Genomic DNA, 18,867 nt, shown 5'->3' with positions numbered 1-18,867 from the left:
AGATCTGAGCCAAACTATTTCAACACCTGAGGCTAGATAGCTCACAAAATGCACCCCATAGATGATGTTGCATCAGGATGAGAGTAGAGGGCAGGATGAAATTTAATTTCCGCCAAATAGTGTGTTTTCAGAGGAATAAGTCGATTCAAGCCTGCATGCATCGTTAAATCTGAGTACATAATGTGTTTAATGACTAACTGCACCAGAAGTTCCCTCCCTCCCCATAATTTACATTGTTGGGTGATACAGTACACTGTACAGACCAGAGATTTAAAAGTAATTAGATATTGTGGTGTGTATTGTCGTGTATCAGTGTTCTTCTGGCCATTTAGACGCTGGGCCCCTGGTGGATCCCAACGTTGCCCACACTAAGCCCTGTGGAGGCAAACCAGGTACAGTAATTTACTTGTTTTACCAAACCAGTAATTTATTTGTTTTACTCTGGCAGGCCCTGCCAACTAATTTCCTGAGATTTCAGTAGCTAGGGCTTGTGGGGGGAAAGGGGAGGAGATAATGGGATTATACTGGAGCTGAATGATGAAAAGGGCCAGGAAGTCTTCGTACAGATGGCAGTTGAACATCAAGTGGTCCCAGGTTTCTTGGGAGCCACAGGTACATAGAGGGCTGTTTTCGATGCCTAGCATGGTGAGTTTGCTGCAGATGATGCCGTGTCCAGTTAAAAGATAGGTAGTTTGTAGTCTTGGTGAAAACCAGGTCAGGGACTTGGGAAATACTCTGTCGATGTGTGTATAAATTTGAGTTATTTCTTCTTTGATGAAAATTGTCCACCTTTCCTGCCAAATTTGTAGTAAGTAGGTCAGAAGTCTTCTTTTCTCACTGGGTCTGTTGCTTAATGTGTCTGTTGTATAGTCAATATAGGTAGAGGATTTTTCCCTACTGAGTTGGTAGAGTATTCCGACACGTGCAACCTCCAGGTCAAGGGGTAGCACCCCCTGCCAGTACCCACAGTACGTGCGTGCTAACCGTGTTACACGCCCAGGTCATGTTAAGAAGAATTGGCCTGTGCATGGACTCATAGATGTCAGATGTACTAATGAGACATATGGCAGAGAAGAAAAATGCATGGGATACAAATAAATTAACATGTCACACAGAAGCCTATGACAGATATAAGTTGATCTGTAACCAAGTTACAAAGGAGGTTAGGCAGGTGAAGGCAGATTACGAGAAATCTTTGGAAAGGGATGCAAAGAAAAACAGCAAGGAGTTCTTTACTTATGTAAACTCTAGAAAGAAGGGGATGAATCAGATTGGTCCACTTGATATCGATGGTTCAGCTGGTCATGATCCTGCTCAGGTAGCTAACAAACTAAATCAATGGTTTGCATCTACATTCACACATGAGGAGTTATTCAGGAAGGGGAATGCCGTAGATGAAGTAAACACTGGCAGTGAGCTAGATGATCTTGTAATAATTGAGAGCAAAGTGGAAGAGAAATTGTTGAAGATGAATAAAAGGAAGGCACCTGGGGTGGTGGGATCTATCCAGGATTAAATTAAAGGAGGCAGCAAAGGAAGCAAGCAAACCATTAGCCATAATTATGAGAGCTTCCTTGGACTCAGGGGAGGTACCCACAGACTGGAGATGTGCAAATGTAACCCCAATTCACAAAGGGGGATCAAAGGCTGACACAAGTAATTATAGACACCTGTGAGTTTAACTTCTGTTCCAGGAAAATTAATGGAAGCACTGGTTAAAGAAGCACTGCAGGATCATCTTGACAAGAATTCAGTTATAGCTCAGACACAGCATGGTTTTGTTAAGGGAAGGTCTTGCCTGACCAATTTCATTGGATACTATGATGTAGTCACAAAATAATTGGATGCAGGGAATAACTTTGATATTATATATTTGGATCTTAGAAAGGCTTTTGATACTGTTGCACATGGAAGACTGCTACACAAATTGGAGCAGTGTGGCGTTGGTGGCAAATTGTTGCTATGGATAAAGGGATGGTTGAGTGGCAGAAGACAGAGAGTGGTAATTAATGGACACTGCTCATCGTGGACTAATGTTATTAGTGGAGTCCCTCAGGGTTCAGTGTTGGGTCCATTGTTGTTTTCTGTATTTATAAATAATATTGATGATGGTATATCAAGCTTAATGTCCAAATTTTCAGATGATACAAAGGTTGGCAGGGTTGTTAAGGGCGCTACTGATGCTATGCTGCTGCAACAGGATCTGGAAAGGTTGAGCAAATGGGCTGAGAGGTGGCAAATGAAGTTTAACATTGACAAATATAAAGTACTACATATGGGAAACAGCAATCCCAGAGCAACATATCAATTCTGTGGTACTACACTGACAGTGGTAGAGAATGAAAAGGACCTAGGGGTAATTGTGCAGGCAGATATGAAGTTCTCTGAGCAGTGCAGACGGGCTGCAAGAGTAGTTCATGGTGTCTTATCAATGATATACAGGAATTTTTCTAGCAGGGATAGGGAGGTGATTATTCCCTTGTATAAGGCAATGGTCAGGCCGCACCTTGAGTACTGTATACAGGTCTGGAGGCCTCATTTCAAGAAGGATGTAGAGCTGCTGGAACGAGTACAGAGAAGGGAAACAAGGTTAGTGAACAGAACGAAGGGTTGCTCTTATGAAGAAAGGCTTAAGTTTTGCAAATTACAGTGTCTGGAGACTAGGCACCGGCGAGGTGATCTGATAGAGGTGTACAAAGCCTTGAATGGTTTGAGCATGCTCAATGCTGATGGGATTCTTCCTCTTGCTCAGAATAATTACCTGAGAGGGCATAAATTCAAATTGAGGAAAGACAGATGTAGGATAGATGTGCGGAAATTTGCCTTTAGTCAGCAGGTAACAATAACATATGAATCCCACATATGGTACATGAAAGCAGGAACTGCAGTGAATAAGAGGATACTGGAAACCATACAACGTAATATACTACTAACCATAACAGGAGCATTTAATATGGTCAGCATGAGCGCCCTGCAGTTCCTGGCGGGGACCCTACCAATGGATCTGGAGGTAACCCACTGCGGACTCATGTACCTGTTAGCAAAAGGAGTCCAAACCACCTACAATGGAGTTACCATTGACATCACCAATAATAGGAAAAATAAGAAATGAAAAATAGTGGACCACCTGATTCAAATCTGGCAGAGAAGATGGACAGATGTGGGGAACGGAGCAGTAATGAAAAATTTATCCCACAAGTCACTAAGCTGTATCCTAAGGCCCTTGCCTGCCAGGCTCTACCCGGGCCTAAACACTACCTTTCTCTTAACCGACCACAGGCCTTTTAAGGCCAAATTAAATTCCCTGGGCGTAATCGAGGAAACACACTGCCTCTGCGGAGAACTAGAAACGTGGCATCACGTCATGCACCAGTGTGAACTATATGAAAATATCAAATGCCTACTGATCACATTCCTAATAGGCACCTCCATAGCCAGGTGGGCAGGAGCGATAGTGCGTAGCACATGCTTCTTGATTACAGGAGGATGCGGAAAGGTCAGGGAATGACCACCGCATATCCCCGGAACAATATGGCCTTCGTTGCTAAAGCTCCTAAAAACCAAAGAACAACAATAACATTCCTAATAACCAGGAACATCACCTCCTGGACACACCAGCAGAATTCACAGGTTTCAGTCACTTCACACTGGACGTCTACAGAAGAAAATTACAAACAACCATCTACCAGGGTGAACAAGAGTAATGAAACCGCATATGAACACCAAGTGAAAGCAGAAACTAAGGATGGGTTATCAACCCATGATTGATGATCACTGGAATAGGCCATCCAAAGCTGGGGATGTGACACTACCCGCGTAAGACAACAGCCCAGCTGATAGGGAAGTAAACAAAAGAAGTCTACTGTACGACCAAAGAAGGACACTGAACCCAAGAAAGGTGAACACAAGGACTGTGCTTGCCCCATGAGCGACAATGAAGGAAAATGGACTCAAGACAAAGAACAGGTTGGTGACCCGAAGAGGGCACTCTAGCCCCCTTCACCTATAGATCCTATCTCCCTGAGAGGAGGGGATAAACCCTCGGTCTCCTCACCAACTTCGTTTTCTCTCTGGTGGGGCATGCCCCACAGAATCTGGAACTGCCTCCTCTATTAGTCCCATACTTCTGTCTTTCTCTCCCCTTGTCTTCTGCCTCCCTTCCTCTATCTTCACACATTAAAATCTTACACATCAAAACTGTAATATGCCCATGATTCGGCCTAGCAAATTGAAGCAATATTATCCCCATGCCAACAATAAAAAAAAAATCACTTTTTTTTTTAGGTCCTAGGTGCCAAAATCCCAGGAAACTAAGCAGCAGGACCTGCCAGAGTAAACCAAGTCAACTGGGTTCCTGGTCTGCTTCCACGGGTCGTAAGTGGGGCAATGGTGGACCCGAACAGGGGTGAAGCTGCTAAATGACCAGATGAATAACAGTACACGACATTACACAATGCAAGATCCGTACACTTTTAAATCTCTAGCGTTTACAGTGTACTGTAACACACTACAATGAAAAAAACTGTGCGGAGAAGATGGGGGGAACTCCTGATGCCCACTGACCCTAAAAACACTTAAACTTACCCAATGGTGTAGCTAGGTTTTTGGCACCCTTACGGGTAACCACCAAGTTGCAGATGGTAATCTCTTTAGCTCTTAATTCATGCCTAGCAACAGACTATTGCTTAAATTGCTTGCAGGTCCACTGTGCGAAAAATGCGTACCCAGTTAAGTCTCCATTCGTTATATGGAAAATTTTCTTTGTTCTATGGAAATTATTTTAAATATAATTATTGAGGGAAATTCAAAAAAAATCGCAAAATAGAAAAATTCGCTGAAAAGAAGTTTGTTAAACAGAAGTCCGACTGCACTTATTATTATTTATTATGATTTTACCAATTATCAAAAAAAAGGCATGTAGCGACCGAATTTGCCAAGGGCACGAAAAATCTAGCTACGTCTCTGTCCCCACGGACTGGAGATGTGTAAATGCATCTCCAATTCATAAAGGGGGATCAAAGAGTGAGAGTAATTACAAACCTGTTAGTTCAACTTCTGTTCAGGGAAAAAAATGCAGTCACTGGTTAAAGAAGCATTGCAGGATCATCTAGACAAGACAGAAGTAATAATTCACACAAAGCATGGGTTTGTCAAAGGGAAATCTTGTCTGACCAATCTGATTGGTTACTATGATGTGGTCACAAAGGAACTGGATGCAAAAAATAATTTTGATATCATATACAGTCAGTCCTCATATAACACGTGTTTACATTACATGAATTCGATCATACACGATTTATAAATAGGGGAACGATATCTTATATAACACGAACCGAATTCGCTTATGCACGATTCGCCTTTGTGTTTACAAGAAATGGCAGTCGAACGCAACACGATAGGAATGAAGAGAAGATTCTGAAAATGTATTTATGTTTTTTATATCAGTGAAGGAGAAACACATTTCACCATAATAACGTAAAAACCAACACAATTCCAGCTATCGGTATAATCGCAAATGCAATTAGATCGAGTTTACTACCAATTTATAACAGATTCCACTAGCAGAAACGCAATTGGAAATTGTTTTTATTGTTTTATGGTAGTAACCCCTAGAAATGTGCTTTAGTAAAATGTGAAGTGTTAATAGTGTATCTCTGCCTTTATGGTGTTGTTTATTCAGTTGCTACATGTGCGCAGCTTTGTTTATGTGTATCAAGCGTGCCTCCTCATTTTTAATTGTGCTTTATTCCTTAAAAATGAGTAAAATACTAAAAGGTGTGAAAAGGAAGCATCCTGGTGACGACACTGCAGATTCAGAGAGAAAAAGAAAAGCAATATCGATAAAGAGAGGTGGACTGGATCAAAAATTCTTACCCGGGAAAATTTGTAGTGGCCTCATACTATGGCTTAAGGCCAAAATCACACCGGCCTCCGGCCCACCGGGGTTTTCCCGGTAAGGCTTATGGCCAGTCTGCCTCTGTCGATAGAGAAAAATATGAAATTGTGAAACGCTTTGAGTGAAATGAAAGACCATGTGATATTGCACGTGCTACAGACCTAAATGAGGCAACGCCGGGAATTACAAAGAATGCAAAGAAAATATTAAAAAAAAACTTTCATAGCAGGAACTCAAAGTGCAATTAAAATCCGTTAGATTAAGACACAAAGAAATGGAAGAGATGGAACGGCTGTCATCTGTTTGGATCGAAAATAAAATAAAAAACAAGTCTGCTTACGATAGAAGCAAAAGCATTAGCAATATTTTATTACGTAATAGTTGTAATAAAATACGTAAGTATTTTATTACGATTATTTATTGTGTTTGGTAATGTTTTGGTTACAAATGTGTGTTCAATCTTGGGTGGTCAGCACCTAACCCTATTTTTCCCATAGGGCCTGTTGTTTATATTGCACGATTTTGCATTGCACGAGGGTTTCTAGGAACACAACTATCGTGCTATACGAGGACTGACTGTACTTGGATTTCAGGAAAGCTTTTGATGCTGTCGCACACGGAAGACTACTGTACAAATTGGAGCAGTATAGCATTAAGGGTAAGTTGCTACAATGGATAAGAGGATGGTTGAGTGGGAGAAGACAGAGTGTTAATCAATGGGTACTGCTCTATGTGGACTAATGCTATTAGTGGTGTCCCTCGGGGTTCGTGTTGAGCCCATTGTTGTTTTGTATATTTATCAATGATATTGATGAAGTTATTAAAAGCTTAATGTCAAAGTTTGCAGATGATACAAAGGTTGGCAGGGTTGTTAATAACAGTAATGACAATATGCTGCTGCAACAGGAACTGGAAAAGTTGGGTAGATGGGCTGAGAAGTGGCAACTGAAGTTTAACATTGACAAATACAAAGTACTGCATATGGGTAGCAGTAATCCCAGAGAAATGTATCAACTATGTGATGTTACACTCAGGGTAGTGGAGAATGAAAGAGAACTGGGGGTAATTGTGCAGTCAGATATGAAGTTTTCTGAGCAGTGCAGACAGGCAGCCAGAGTAGGTCTTGTAATTGGGTCTTGTCAATGATATACAGGAATTTTGCAAGCAGGGATATGGAGGTGATTATCCCCTTGTATAAGTCAATGGTCAGGCTACACCTTGAGTACTGCGTAAGCATAGTGTCTCATTTTAAGAAGGATGTAGAGTTGCTAGAACAAGTACAGAGAAGGGCAACAAGACTGGTGAAGGGAAAAAGGGGTGCTCTTCTGAAGAAAGGCTTAAATTCTGCAAACTGCTTCTGGAGACTAGGCACCTGCAAGGCAATCTGATTAAGGTGTATAAGACCTTGAATGGATTGTGCAGGCTCAATGCTGATGGGATTCTTCCTCTTGCTCAGATTACAAACCTGAGGGGGTATAGATTCAAATTGAGGAAAGACAGTTGTAGAACAGACGTGCAGAAGTTTGCCTTTAGCCAGCGGGTAGTTGATTGCTGGAACAATCTTCCATCTGTTATTGTGGAAGTTGATAGTGTAAATAAATTCAGGGCAGAACTAGACAAATATTTGAAATGAATGGATCAGTGAAATGGGAAGGGTTTTTTTTTTTTTTTTTTTTTTTTTTGGCTGATGCTGTACAAGCTTGCTTTCTTTTATCATGTGCCTCTACTAATGCTAAGATCCAGGACTTCCTGAGTATGATCCAAAAACTAAAAGACAGCCAATGTGCAACAGAAGACAAAACAACTCCCCAGACCAACAACAGCAAGAATGTCAAAATCAAAAGTGAAAACCATGCTTCTTGTTTTCTTCAATATTAAAAGGATTATTACAGCTAAATACATCCTGCTAAATTAGATTGGCAATCAAACGTACTACACTGAAGTTCTGACAAGGTTGCATGAAAATATTCGAAGGAAGAAACCTGAAGGACGGTTGGATTCTCCATCAAGACAATGCTCCAGCAACAGTACACTCTTTTCATCAGTTTGACTGACTGACTGACTCACACACACACACACACACACACACACACACACACACACACACACACACACACACACACACACACACACACACACACACACACAAAAAAGGAAGTCTAATAAGTAGACTTTAGATTATGTGCAATTGCATATGTAAATGGATTTTGTGGCTATTGCAGTCATTAGTGCATAAAACACAAATATTACAAGCAATACTGCATATTCCTTAACTTGATCAGATCATTTTTAAAATGTTGATCTCTGAACTATATAACAAATCATTGTATTGCAATTAAATTAGCGTGGGATAATATTTTACCGAGCATTAGAAAATGTCTCAAATTGGTGTGGGAAACTTTTTAATGCTATTCGTTCTCGTCCTACCGACTATCAGATGAAACATTTTCGTTAAACATACCAAAAATTAAATTTCTTACTAAACTTTGTATGGAACTGCCAATCATGGAAAATATTTTACCACAGATGGAAATATTGTGCTCAGTGCTGTTTTTGGAAAGAATGTTCCCTGTAAGAAAAAATTTGAGATAATATGTGAAAACGGTACCACACATTATAACCAAGCAAAGGAAAAGTAAGAAAAAATTTCCAGGGCAACCACTTTTAACCAAGCCATGTACTTCAAGAGAAGTGAAAAGTGATTTTTCAAAGGATCTGCATCTCACTCTGGTGGGCAACAATCCCTTTCAATAGGTTAAACAATAGCATCCTCAAGCAATTTGAAAAATATTGTTTAAATCAAAATATTCCAGGCAAATCTACCACAAGACAGAATTACTCTAATGTTATTTATGATGACATTACTCAAGAAATTTGTCAAGATATTAGAGAAAACTACATTTGGATGTCCATCAACAAAATGACAGAAGTTTGTGCCACTGTATTACACACCTTATAAGTTTCTTGTAAGACTCTTGAAAAGGTGAATTACTTCACAAAAGAAAACTTTTGTAATGACTCTTTGCAGTTATTATGGCCAGAATCAACCAAAAGCAAAAGAGTTTGCATTTTTGTTAGTGACGCTGCTTTGTATATGGTAAAAGCCACTTCTGTATTACAAGTTTTTTTATCCATGTTACTTAGCCCATGGCTTATATAGGTTGGAAGAGGCAATTTGGGAGAATTTTGGTGAAATTAACAAACTTATTTCTAATGTTAAAAGAGATTTTATCAAAAGCACCCTCAAGATTAGCAACTTACAGAAATATGCTATCTACTCTACCTCTCCCTCCTGTTTCTGTTCTCACAAGATGGGGAACATGGTTACAAGTGGCATTGTTTAATGCTAAAAACTTTTATTCTATAAAAGAATTTGTTGATTCCTTGGATAGAACACATTCAACAGCTACTGGCAGTGCTAGGGCAATGCTTTTTGATTCTTTGGATAGAAAACATTTGTTTATCCAGACTCATTTCAGCTGGTTACCTAGTTGTTTAACCAAACTTGAAATGTGGAAACTTTCTTTGAGCAACTCAACTAAAGAATTGGAAAGTTGATTTGCAAGTTTCAGCTGCCTTGCAGGCATAGGAAAAGAAATAAGAAGAAAATACACTAATGTTTTAGAAAAGAACTCAGGATTTCATACTATAAGGAAAATAGATGAATTTATAATTGAGAAAGGAAATGAACTTTCATTTCAAGTAGAGGCTTTAAAAACTCACATTTTTAAATACAGCTCAATCACTTCCATAGAAGTAGAAAGGTCATTCTCTGTATATAAAATGATCTTGTACGATAAACGCCACAAATTTATAATGGACTAGTTTGAGAAATATATTATCGTGTACTGGTAACAAAAATTATTCCATATGTCAGTTTTAAAGTGGAAACTTTTTAAAAAGATGTTAAAACTTAACTTCTTTTTTAAATAAATTGCAACAAAACAATAAATGGTTTTGTTGCTTCAATATATTGAATATGATGAAACTGTGGTACAATCAATTGTAATAAATGTAATAATAATAGTGCAGATATCAGTATTTTTATGCATATTTGACTTGTTTTTTAGTGCATATAATCTGATGTCTAATAACAAGAGATAATTACAAAATTGACAAAATAAGAATGTTGCCACAACTTACAAAACTGGCCTCTCAATCAGGTGTCAATGGCCAGGACTGCACGCAAAATAGCAACACGTGTCTTCATTTCTGATGTAAACCACAAGCCAAGTGGTAAAAAGCATAAATGTAAATAAAACATTTTTTCTTACCAAAACAGAATTTTATTACTGAAAGAGTAACAAAATTATTTCATTACCATTAACACATTAGCATTAGCATTAGTAGAGGCATATGATGCAAGAAAGCAAGCTTATTCAGCATCAGCCAAAAAAAAAAAAAAAACACAACCACTACTCCCATTTCACCCCTCCGTTCATTCGAAATACCTGTCCAGCTGAGCCTTAAATTTGTTTAGGCTATCAACTTCAACAACAAGCGATGGGAGTCTATTCCACAAACCAACTGCCCGCTGGCTAAAGGCAAATTTCCGCACATCTATCCAACATCCGTCCTTCCTCAATTTCAATTTATGCCCTCTCACGTGATTATTCTGAGCAAGAGGAAGAATCCCATCGGCACTGAGCATGCTCAAGCCATTCAAAGCCTTATACACCTCTATCAGATCACCTTGCCGATGCCTAGTCTCCAGGCTCTGTAATTTGCAAAACTTAAGCCTTTCTTCGTAAGAGCAGCAACCCTTTGTTCCATTCACTAATCTTGTTGCCCTTCTCTGTACTCGTTCCAGCAGCTCTACATCCTTCTTGAAATGAGGCCTCCAGACATGTATACAGTACTCAAGGTGTGGCCTGACCAATGCCTTATACAAGGGAATAATCACATCCCTGTCCCTGCTAGAAAAATTCCTGTATATCATTGACAAGACACCATGAGCTACTCTTGCAGCTTGTCTGCACTGTTCAGAGAACTTCATATCTGCCTGCACAATTACCCCCAGGTCCTTTTCATTCTCTACCACTGTCAGCGTAGTACCACAGAGTTGATACGTTGATCTGGGGTTACAGTTTCCCATATGTAGTACTTTACATTTGTCAATGTTAAACTTCATTTGCCACCTCTCAGCCCATCTGCTCAACCTTTCCAGATCCTGTTGCAGCAGCACAGTATCAGTAGTGTCCTTAACAACCCTGCCAACCTTGGTATCGTCTGCAAACTTGGACATTAAGCCTGATACACCATCATCAATATCATTTATAAATACAGAAAACAACAATGGACCCAACACTGAACCCTGAGGAACTCCACTAATAACATTAGTCCACGTTGAGCAGTGTCCATTGATTACCACTCTGTCTTCTCCCACTCAACCATCCCTTTATCCATAGCAGCAATTTGCCTACAATGCCACACTTCTCCAATTTGTGTAGCAGTCTTCCATGCGCAACAGTATCAAAAGCCTTTCTAAGATCCAAATATATAATATCAAAGTTATTCCCTGCATCCAGTTATTTTGTGACTACATCATAGTATCCAATCAAATTGGTCAGACAAGACCTGCCCTTAACAAAACCATGCTGTGTCTGAGCTATAACTGAATTCTTGTCCAGATGATCCTGCAGTGCTTCTTTAATCAGTGCCTCCATTAATTTTCCTGGAACCGAAGTTAAACTAACAGGTCTATAATTACTTGTGTCAGCCTTTGATCCTCCTTTGTGAATTGGGGTTACATTTGCACATCTCCAGTCCATGGGTACCTCCCCTGAGTCCAAAGAAGCTCTCATAATTATGGCTAGGGGTTTGCTTACTTCCTTTGCTGCCTCCTTTAATATAACTGGATAGATCCCATCCACCCCGGGTGCCTTTTTTATGTTTATCCTCAACAATTTCTCCTCCACTTTCCTCTCAGTTATTAGAAAATCATCTAGCTCATTGCCAATGTTTACTTCACCTACGACATTCCCCTTCCTGAATAACTCCTCATGTGTGAATGTAGATGCAAAATACTCGTTTAGATTGTTAGCCACCTGAGCTGGATCCTCAACTGTTGAACCATCAACATCCAGTAGACCAATCTGATTAATCCCTTTCCTTCTTGAGTTTAAATAGGTAAAGAACTCTTTTCTGTTTTTCTTTGCATCCTTTGCCAAGGATTTCTCATAATCTACCTTTGCCTGCCTAATCTCCTTTGTGACTTGGTTACAGACCAACCTATATCTATCATAGGCTTCCATGTCACCCATTAATTTGTATGTATCCCATGCATTTTTCTTCTCTGCCATATGTCTCATTAGTTCATCTGACAACCATTTAGGCCTGAACCTTGAACAATATTTCTTGGTTGGTATGTAAAGCCTAGCAGCTTCCAAGATTAGTTCCTTGAATGCTTCCCATTTTGAATTTGCTGTTGGTAACATCATCAGATGGTCCCACTGTATAGAATTTAAATACTGTCTCAGACCATCATAGTCGCCTTTACGAAAGCAAAAACCCTTCCCTTTACCTCTGATGGTAGTTACCTCCTTGAGTAAATCCCACTTCAGCACACTGTGATCACTGCCACCCAGTGGTTCCTTTATCTGCAGATTCCTAATGCATGAAGAATCACTACTGATAATCAGATCAAGAGTATTACTCCTTCTAGTTGCCTCCCGAACATGCTGGTGTAGAAAACAATCATCCAATAAATCCACAAAAGCCTTGCTAGTGTGTGAGTGACCAACCCACAAATTCCAGTCAATATCTGGGAAATTAAAATCCCCCATTATAAGACTCTCTGATTTACTGGCCCATTCTATTTCCTTGTACAGTATCTTATTATACTCATCAGAGTCATTAGGCCTATAGCACACTCCTACTCTCAATTCTGATTTACCTATGCTTATGTCACACCAAACTGACTCAACACTGCCCTGTCCATCAATGTCGACTGGCTTCACTTCCTTGGATTTTATGTGTTTTTTAACTAATAGCATAACCCCTCCTCCCCTCCTGTCCTGTCTATCCTTTCTATACACATTGTACTCCCCAAATTCCAGTTCTGCATTCCTTATATCTGTGTGACACCACGTCTCTGATATCCCAACAATATCTGCCTTTAATGTTTTGAGCAATACCTCAAATTCATCAAATTTATTTACTAAACTCCTAGCATTGGTGTACACGCAAGTATACATGCACCTGTTTCTATTCTTAGCTACCCTAACACAACCCATGTGTTTACTTGTACCGCAATGACTTCCAGCAGTCTCTGAAATATCCTGCATCTTGTTTTTCAGGCTTCTGCTCATTCCAATAGAAGCAGTGCAAGAATCTCTTTCACCTCTGCCAGTGGCTACTGTTAATCCATTAGTCTTTGTCTCCCCCCAAGCTAGCAGTTTTCCGACCCACCTAACACTGCCTCGATTGCATCAGCAAATATTCTTGCACCCTTTCTATTTAAGTGTATCCCATCCCTGTAGAAGCAATCTCTCCTGTTAACAAGTACATTCCAGGCTGAAAAAAATTCTACCCCTTGAGCCTTGCACAACACACTGTATTATTAACACACTGTATGACATCTGTTTCTGCAGCACATTAGAGAGCAAATAAAGATCCAAACTAACATACAACGTACAAAAGGAGAGTCAGCCATTTATAATATATATAGTTATTGATCAATCATTACATAATATGGCAAACTGCTGACCACTGGTTGAGTGACATTTACTAATATATTAACTAAGTTGCACATTCAACATTCTCTATTGCTTAACAAGATGTGACATTTTCATTAAAATTTTCATAATCAGGACAAAAATTACATTAAAATTAGCAGTATCTGAACAAAATGAGTAACCTAAAAATTTTGCTATAATCAAGTTTTTGTTAATCAAAATGGGATGATATCTGTATTACCCAACAGGAATAAGGAATTTTAATAAATTTAATAACATATCAGTTAGTTCAAATGTATCATGTCTATATGCAGTATATTAACTGAACTTAAATTTAATAAATAAAAATAAAATTTAAAAAATTGAAACGTGGGGAAGGTATTAGTCTTATACCTCAGTATAATATTTATAAAAAGTGCAAAAATTTTTGACAAATAATTATCACAATGAAAGTTAAACATAATTCCATTAAATAATGGAATTAATTTAAATTTCTATTTAATATAATTATATTTTAATTAAAAATTAAATTTAAATAAATTAAATAATATTTAAATTCCATTATTTAATGGAATTATACAGGGTGTCTCAAAAATATTGGTACAAACATTTAGAGGATGTAGGTAACATCTAAACGAATGTGAATCACATAGGAACCCATAACCGGAAACGTCACAGGAAAGTGATAGCAGAGGCACAAGAAGCAGAAATGACACAAGACAGTAATTAGTGGCAAACATTTATTTGACATAATGTTAACAATGGAGTACGAGATGGATGTATTTCATGATGTTACAACAGATGCTCGAAGGTTCCACCATGACACACGTGCATGCGTGACACCGACTCAGCATGGATTGGCGGACACGGTCAAATACACCTGGAGTTTCTTTGACAGCAGCAGCGCAGACGAGTCTCGCCACGAGATCCATTTCCGTCTCCACAGGCGATTCATACAAGATAGATTTGAGGGCCCCCCCACAGAAAGAAATCAAGGCTCGATAAATCAGGTGAGCATGGGGGCCAGGCAACAGGTCCACCACGGCCAATCCATTGACACCCAAAACGCCTGTTCAAATGGTCACAAACACACCATCCATAATAGGCACGCACCCCGTCATGTTGAAACCAAACGTTGCATCTCACATTTTCTGGAATATCGTCAAGTAACCCTGGTAAGACTTATTCAAGAAAGATCCGATATTTAGCGGAGTTCGTGTGGGATGGTAGCAGGTATGGGCTGACTAAGCAGTCGTCTACCGACTTACGGTGATGTTTCCGGTTATGGGTTCCTATGCAATTCACATTCCTTTAGATGTTACCTACCTCCCCTAAACATTTGTACCAATATTTTTGAGACACCCTGTATTTAACTTTCACTGTGATAATTATTTGTCAAATACATATCATTCTAAAGTAGCTTGTTTGTTTGTTATTTGGTTTTTAGGAGCATTAGCAACTAAGGCCATATTGCTCCGGGGATATGCGGTGGTCATTCCCTGACCTTTCCGCATCCTCCGTATTTGGTGGTGACGGGCTCGAACCCCGGTCTAATCAAGAAGCGTGTGCTACGCACTGCTGCTCCTTCCCACCTGGCTACAGAGGCGCCTTCTAAAGTAGCAAGGTAATTTAAAGAACTGCTTACCTCATCATGGTAAACCTCATACAAATTCACAATGTTTGGATGGCCTTGGCACAATCGTAAAAGCTGGATTTCCCTTGTACTATCAACTCTTCTGCTAACTATTTTAACTGCATAGGCTACACCTGTTCTTCTGTGGATGCACTTCCTGCAAAGGAGCCAAATCAATATTTTGATTTGCATTTTTCACATTGATAAATAAACGAGTATTAGGAACAAATAAGTTAATGTATGGTATGTTATATTTCAAGAACATTAGCAAATAGTAATTATTCATGATTTATAACAAAATAAATCAACCCATCAACATGAAAATGTGTTATATAGATTTCTAAAATATTCTAAATAAGCAGTGAAATTTTAAATTGATCAGAGCTTGTTTCAAATTATAGTAATATTTCCGTATGGGAAACTGGGAAGGGAAAGCTATGAAATCAGCAAAAATTGGCATAAAAATTTATGTCAATTTTTGTGTGTGGGGATCTGCTGTAAAAAATTGAAAATTTAAATTCAATCCAAAGTTTCATTCTAGAGTAAGATGCAAAATATACTTTCACTTGTATTAACAGATTTCTGGGGGGGGGGGGGTTGCTATGATGGATCTTAAAGCTTTTCAGAGACCAACAGAACATGCACTGATATTGTGATGTTGATTGAAAATTTTCTTATTAAGTAATGTCTAAACATACATTCCATTACAAGTTAGGTAATGCACATAATACATTACACTTCAGGCACATTCTATTTTTTTCTTAAAATTGGAATTTTTTTTTTTTTTATGATTAACTGAAGTGAAAAGTAAATATAGTTAGTTATCTTCTTATCAATTAATTACTAAGATTATAACTTTATAGAAAACTTAATAAAACTCTAGTTTTATGTTCTTGAACACAGGCGTGTGCAGAGAGGAGCATGTCCCCCCTGAAATCTTGAAGGGGGCCCTCAGAAATGGAAATACTCAACATCACTTTGAAAATTTAGAAGATTTACGAATAAATTTTTATTACCCACTTCTTGATACCCTAATGAATGCTGTAGAGAGCAGATTTAATCAAGAAATAATCCTAGTAATCAAAGCTATGGAGAATCTCCTTGAATTAAATCTTACATCTGAATATATGGAAATACTCCACAACTGTTTTCAATTATCTTTGATGGATTTACAGACAGAAATATCATTGTTAAAAGCCACTAATCATCTAAACTGAAAAAAATCTTTTAACTTGGAGTAAGTGGCTTAATGATGCCGATCGATATAAATTATATCCAAATTTCAGGTTTTAGGTGTTACAAGTTGCACTTCTGAACGAACGTTTTCTGAAATGAGTCATAAAAACAAAATTAAGAAGTGTCATGACGCAAGAACTGTTGAACTACTTATTGCTTTCATAAGTGGAACATGATTTAACTGCTACAATCACTGTAGAAGTAATTGACGAATTCATCGCCTTTGTTCCTTTTGAACATAGAATATTATTAAAATAAATAAACCTAAAAACATTGTAAATCTAAAAAGGTTGAATATTTATTAGTTACGAACTATTATAATGTATGTTTTTAAATAAATAAAAGTTTTAATATATAATACAAAATTGTATTTATAAAAATATATTTATTTAAAAATAAAATATTTTATTTTTTATGGGGGGCCCAAAATATGGTTGGCCCCCTTCTTGTTAAAACAAGAAGGGGGCCAACCATATCTGTGCTCATCTATATCTATATACATATACACACACACTTATATAAAGTAAGTGTGTGTGTGTGTGTGTGTGTGTGTGTGTGTGTGTGTGTGTGTGTGTGTGTGTGCGCACGCGCGCGTTCACAAGTGACACTACATCACTACATTCAATAGTCTTATATAACAATACACACAAAGTGTGCACCACTGCCTGAAGCTAACAATACTGCATTAAAACTACATTTAATCTATGAATTTCTTTTTTCCATACAAGCTGTATATAAAAAAGGACAAATTTACATTTGTTTTGTTTTAATAAAATTTGGGATGGCTCTATACAAACCAAATATAAAATTTCATGAAAATCTGTCTGCTGGGAAGCCCTCTATTACATGTAGATGGATGGATAGACAGACAGATTGACAAGGTGAAGACAAGAGATGCTTATGCATATTATTATTATTAGCCATATGGGGCAAGGAAGACTAAGGCTTATGCTGCACAAGCCCAAAAAAAATTTCTGAATTACCCTCAGAGAGAGAGAGGGAAGAGAATCACCAAGAATGAGAATCAGCTCAGCACCGTGCCAAACCCATACACACAAGATGTGAGCTGCTAGCATGCCTTAAAAAAAAAAAAAAAAAATGCATTTTTGGTATAATGTCATATTAAATGCATGTACTTGTACTTACATTTTATATAACATTATTGTAGAGAAATAGCCATTTATTTAGAACTTTTGTAAATTGAATCTTATTAACAGACAATCAGCACAAGATTAATGCCATATATTCATAGGCAGGTAACAAACTAGAACTTACAGGATTTTTTTTTCCCCCTTTTTTGCTGAAGAACTTATTATTCTTGTTAATAACTTTTTGAGTAAACTGCCACTGCTGTTTAAAATGGTAGAGGAGGTGTAGCTTAGTTAATATTTGTGTTTATTTAGGTTTGACATTACCTAGAGTTATAGATACACTGCCTGGCCACTTTATTAGTATTATGAACTAACAACATGTTAGACTACTGCCCCAAATTACTGCTCTGACACAATATAGCATGAAGTCAACAAGGCATTGAAAAGTGACATGAAGAATACTGGACTAGACATTTAGTAAAATTGTATTCAATTACTGGAGTTACAGGGGCAAAGAACTGTGCTGATGAACAATCTTTCCAGTTTATTCCATAGATATTCAATATGATTGAACTAAGATTTAGAGATTGGGCTGGCTAGGGCAGATGCTTGAAGTCTTCCTCATGTTCCTCAAACCACTCTTGCATATATTTGGTGTGTTAGATGGTCGCACTGTCATCTTGAAAGTACCTCTGGTACATTAGCAAGGGCACATGATGCAAGAAAGCAAGCTTATACAGCATCAGCCAAAAAAAAAAAAAAAAAAACCCTTATTTCACCCATCCCCCTCACTCCAAATGTTTAAGTTCTGCCTTGAATCTATTTAAGCTATCAACTTCTACAACAACAGATGGAAGTTTGTTCTAGCAATCAACCACCTGCTGGCTAAAGGCAAACTTCCGCACATCTTTCTTACAACCGTCTTTCCTCAATTTGAATTTATGCCCTCTCAGGTGATTATTCTGAGCAAGAGGAAGAATCCCATCAGCATTGAGCATGCTCAAACCATTCAAGGCTTTATACACCTCAATCAGATCACCTTGCAGGTGCCTAGTCTCCAGACGCTGTAATTTGCATTCTACACTGACAGTTGTACCTGATCTACAATCCTGTTCAAATACGTTCTGGCATTCATAGTGCCCTCAGCTGGGATCAATGAACCAAGCGTATGCCACAAAAACATGTCCCACACCATTACATCTTTTCCAACAGGCTACTAATAGTACACAACAGGAGTATTCCAGTAGTTTATGTGGTTTTCTCCATAACCACACTCTTCCACTGCTGTTTCACACAGTGTAAATCAGGACACAACACACTATACAACTTGCTTCC

At 38.3% G+C, this 18,867-nt stretch overlaps 1 protein-coding gene across 2 annotated transcripts in view; it reads right to left on the bottom strand.

The window, feature by feature from the left end:
• LOC150081915 (ribosomal protein S6 kinase alpha-5-like) overlaps nt 1-18,867 on the bottom strand; it is a 624,627-nt gene that overhangs the window by 28,886 nt on the left and 576,874 nt on the right. For both annotated transcript variants that reach the window (XM_090379821.1, XM_090379820.1), the window contains exon 12: nt 15,218-15,362. In XM_090379821.1, coding sequence (XP_090235947.1) covers nt 15,218-15,362 — 145 coding nt within the window. The remainder of the gene's footprint in view (nt 1-15,217; nt 15,363-18,867) is intronic.

Source organism: Mastigoproctus giganteus, chromosome 8, assembly GCF_048544385.1.
Source record: "Mastigoproctus giganteus isolate SK-2022 chromosome 8, ASM4854438v1, whole genome shotgun sequence".
In the NCBI taxonomy this organism is placed as follows: domain Eukaryota; kingdom Metazoa; phylum Arthropoda; class Arachnida; order Uropygi; family Thelyphonidae; genus Mastigoproctus; species Mastigoproctus giganteus.
The sequence above is the reverse complement of the archived record's forward strand: the minus strand, read 5'-3'. Positions and strand labels throughout refer to the sequence as shown.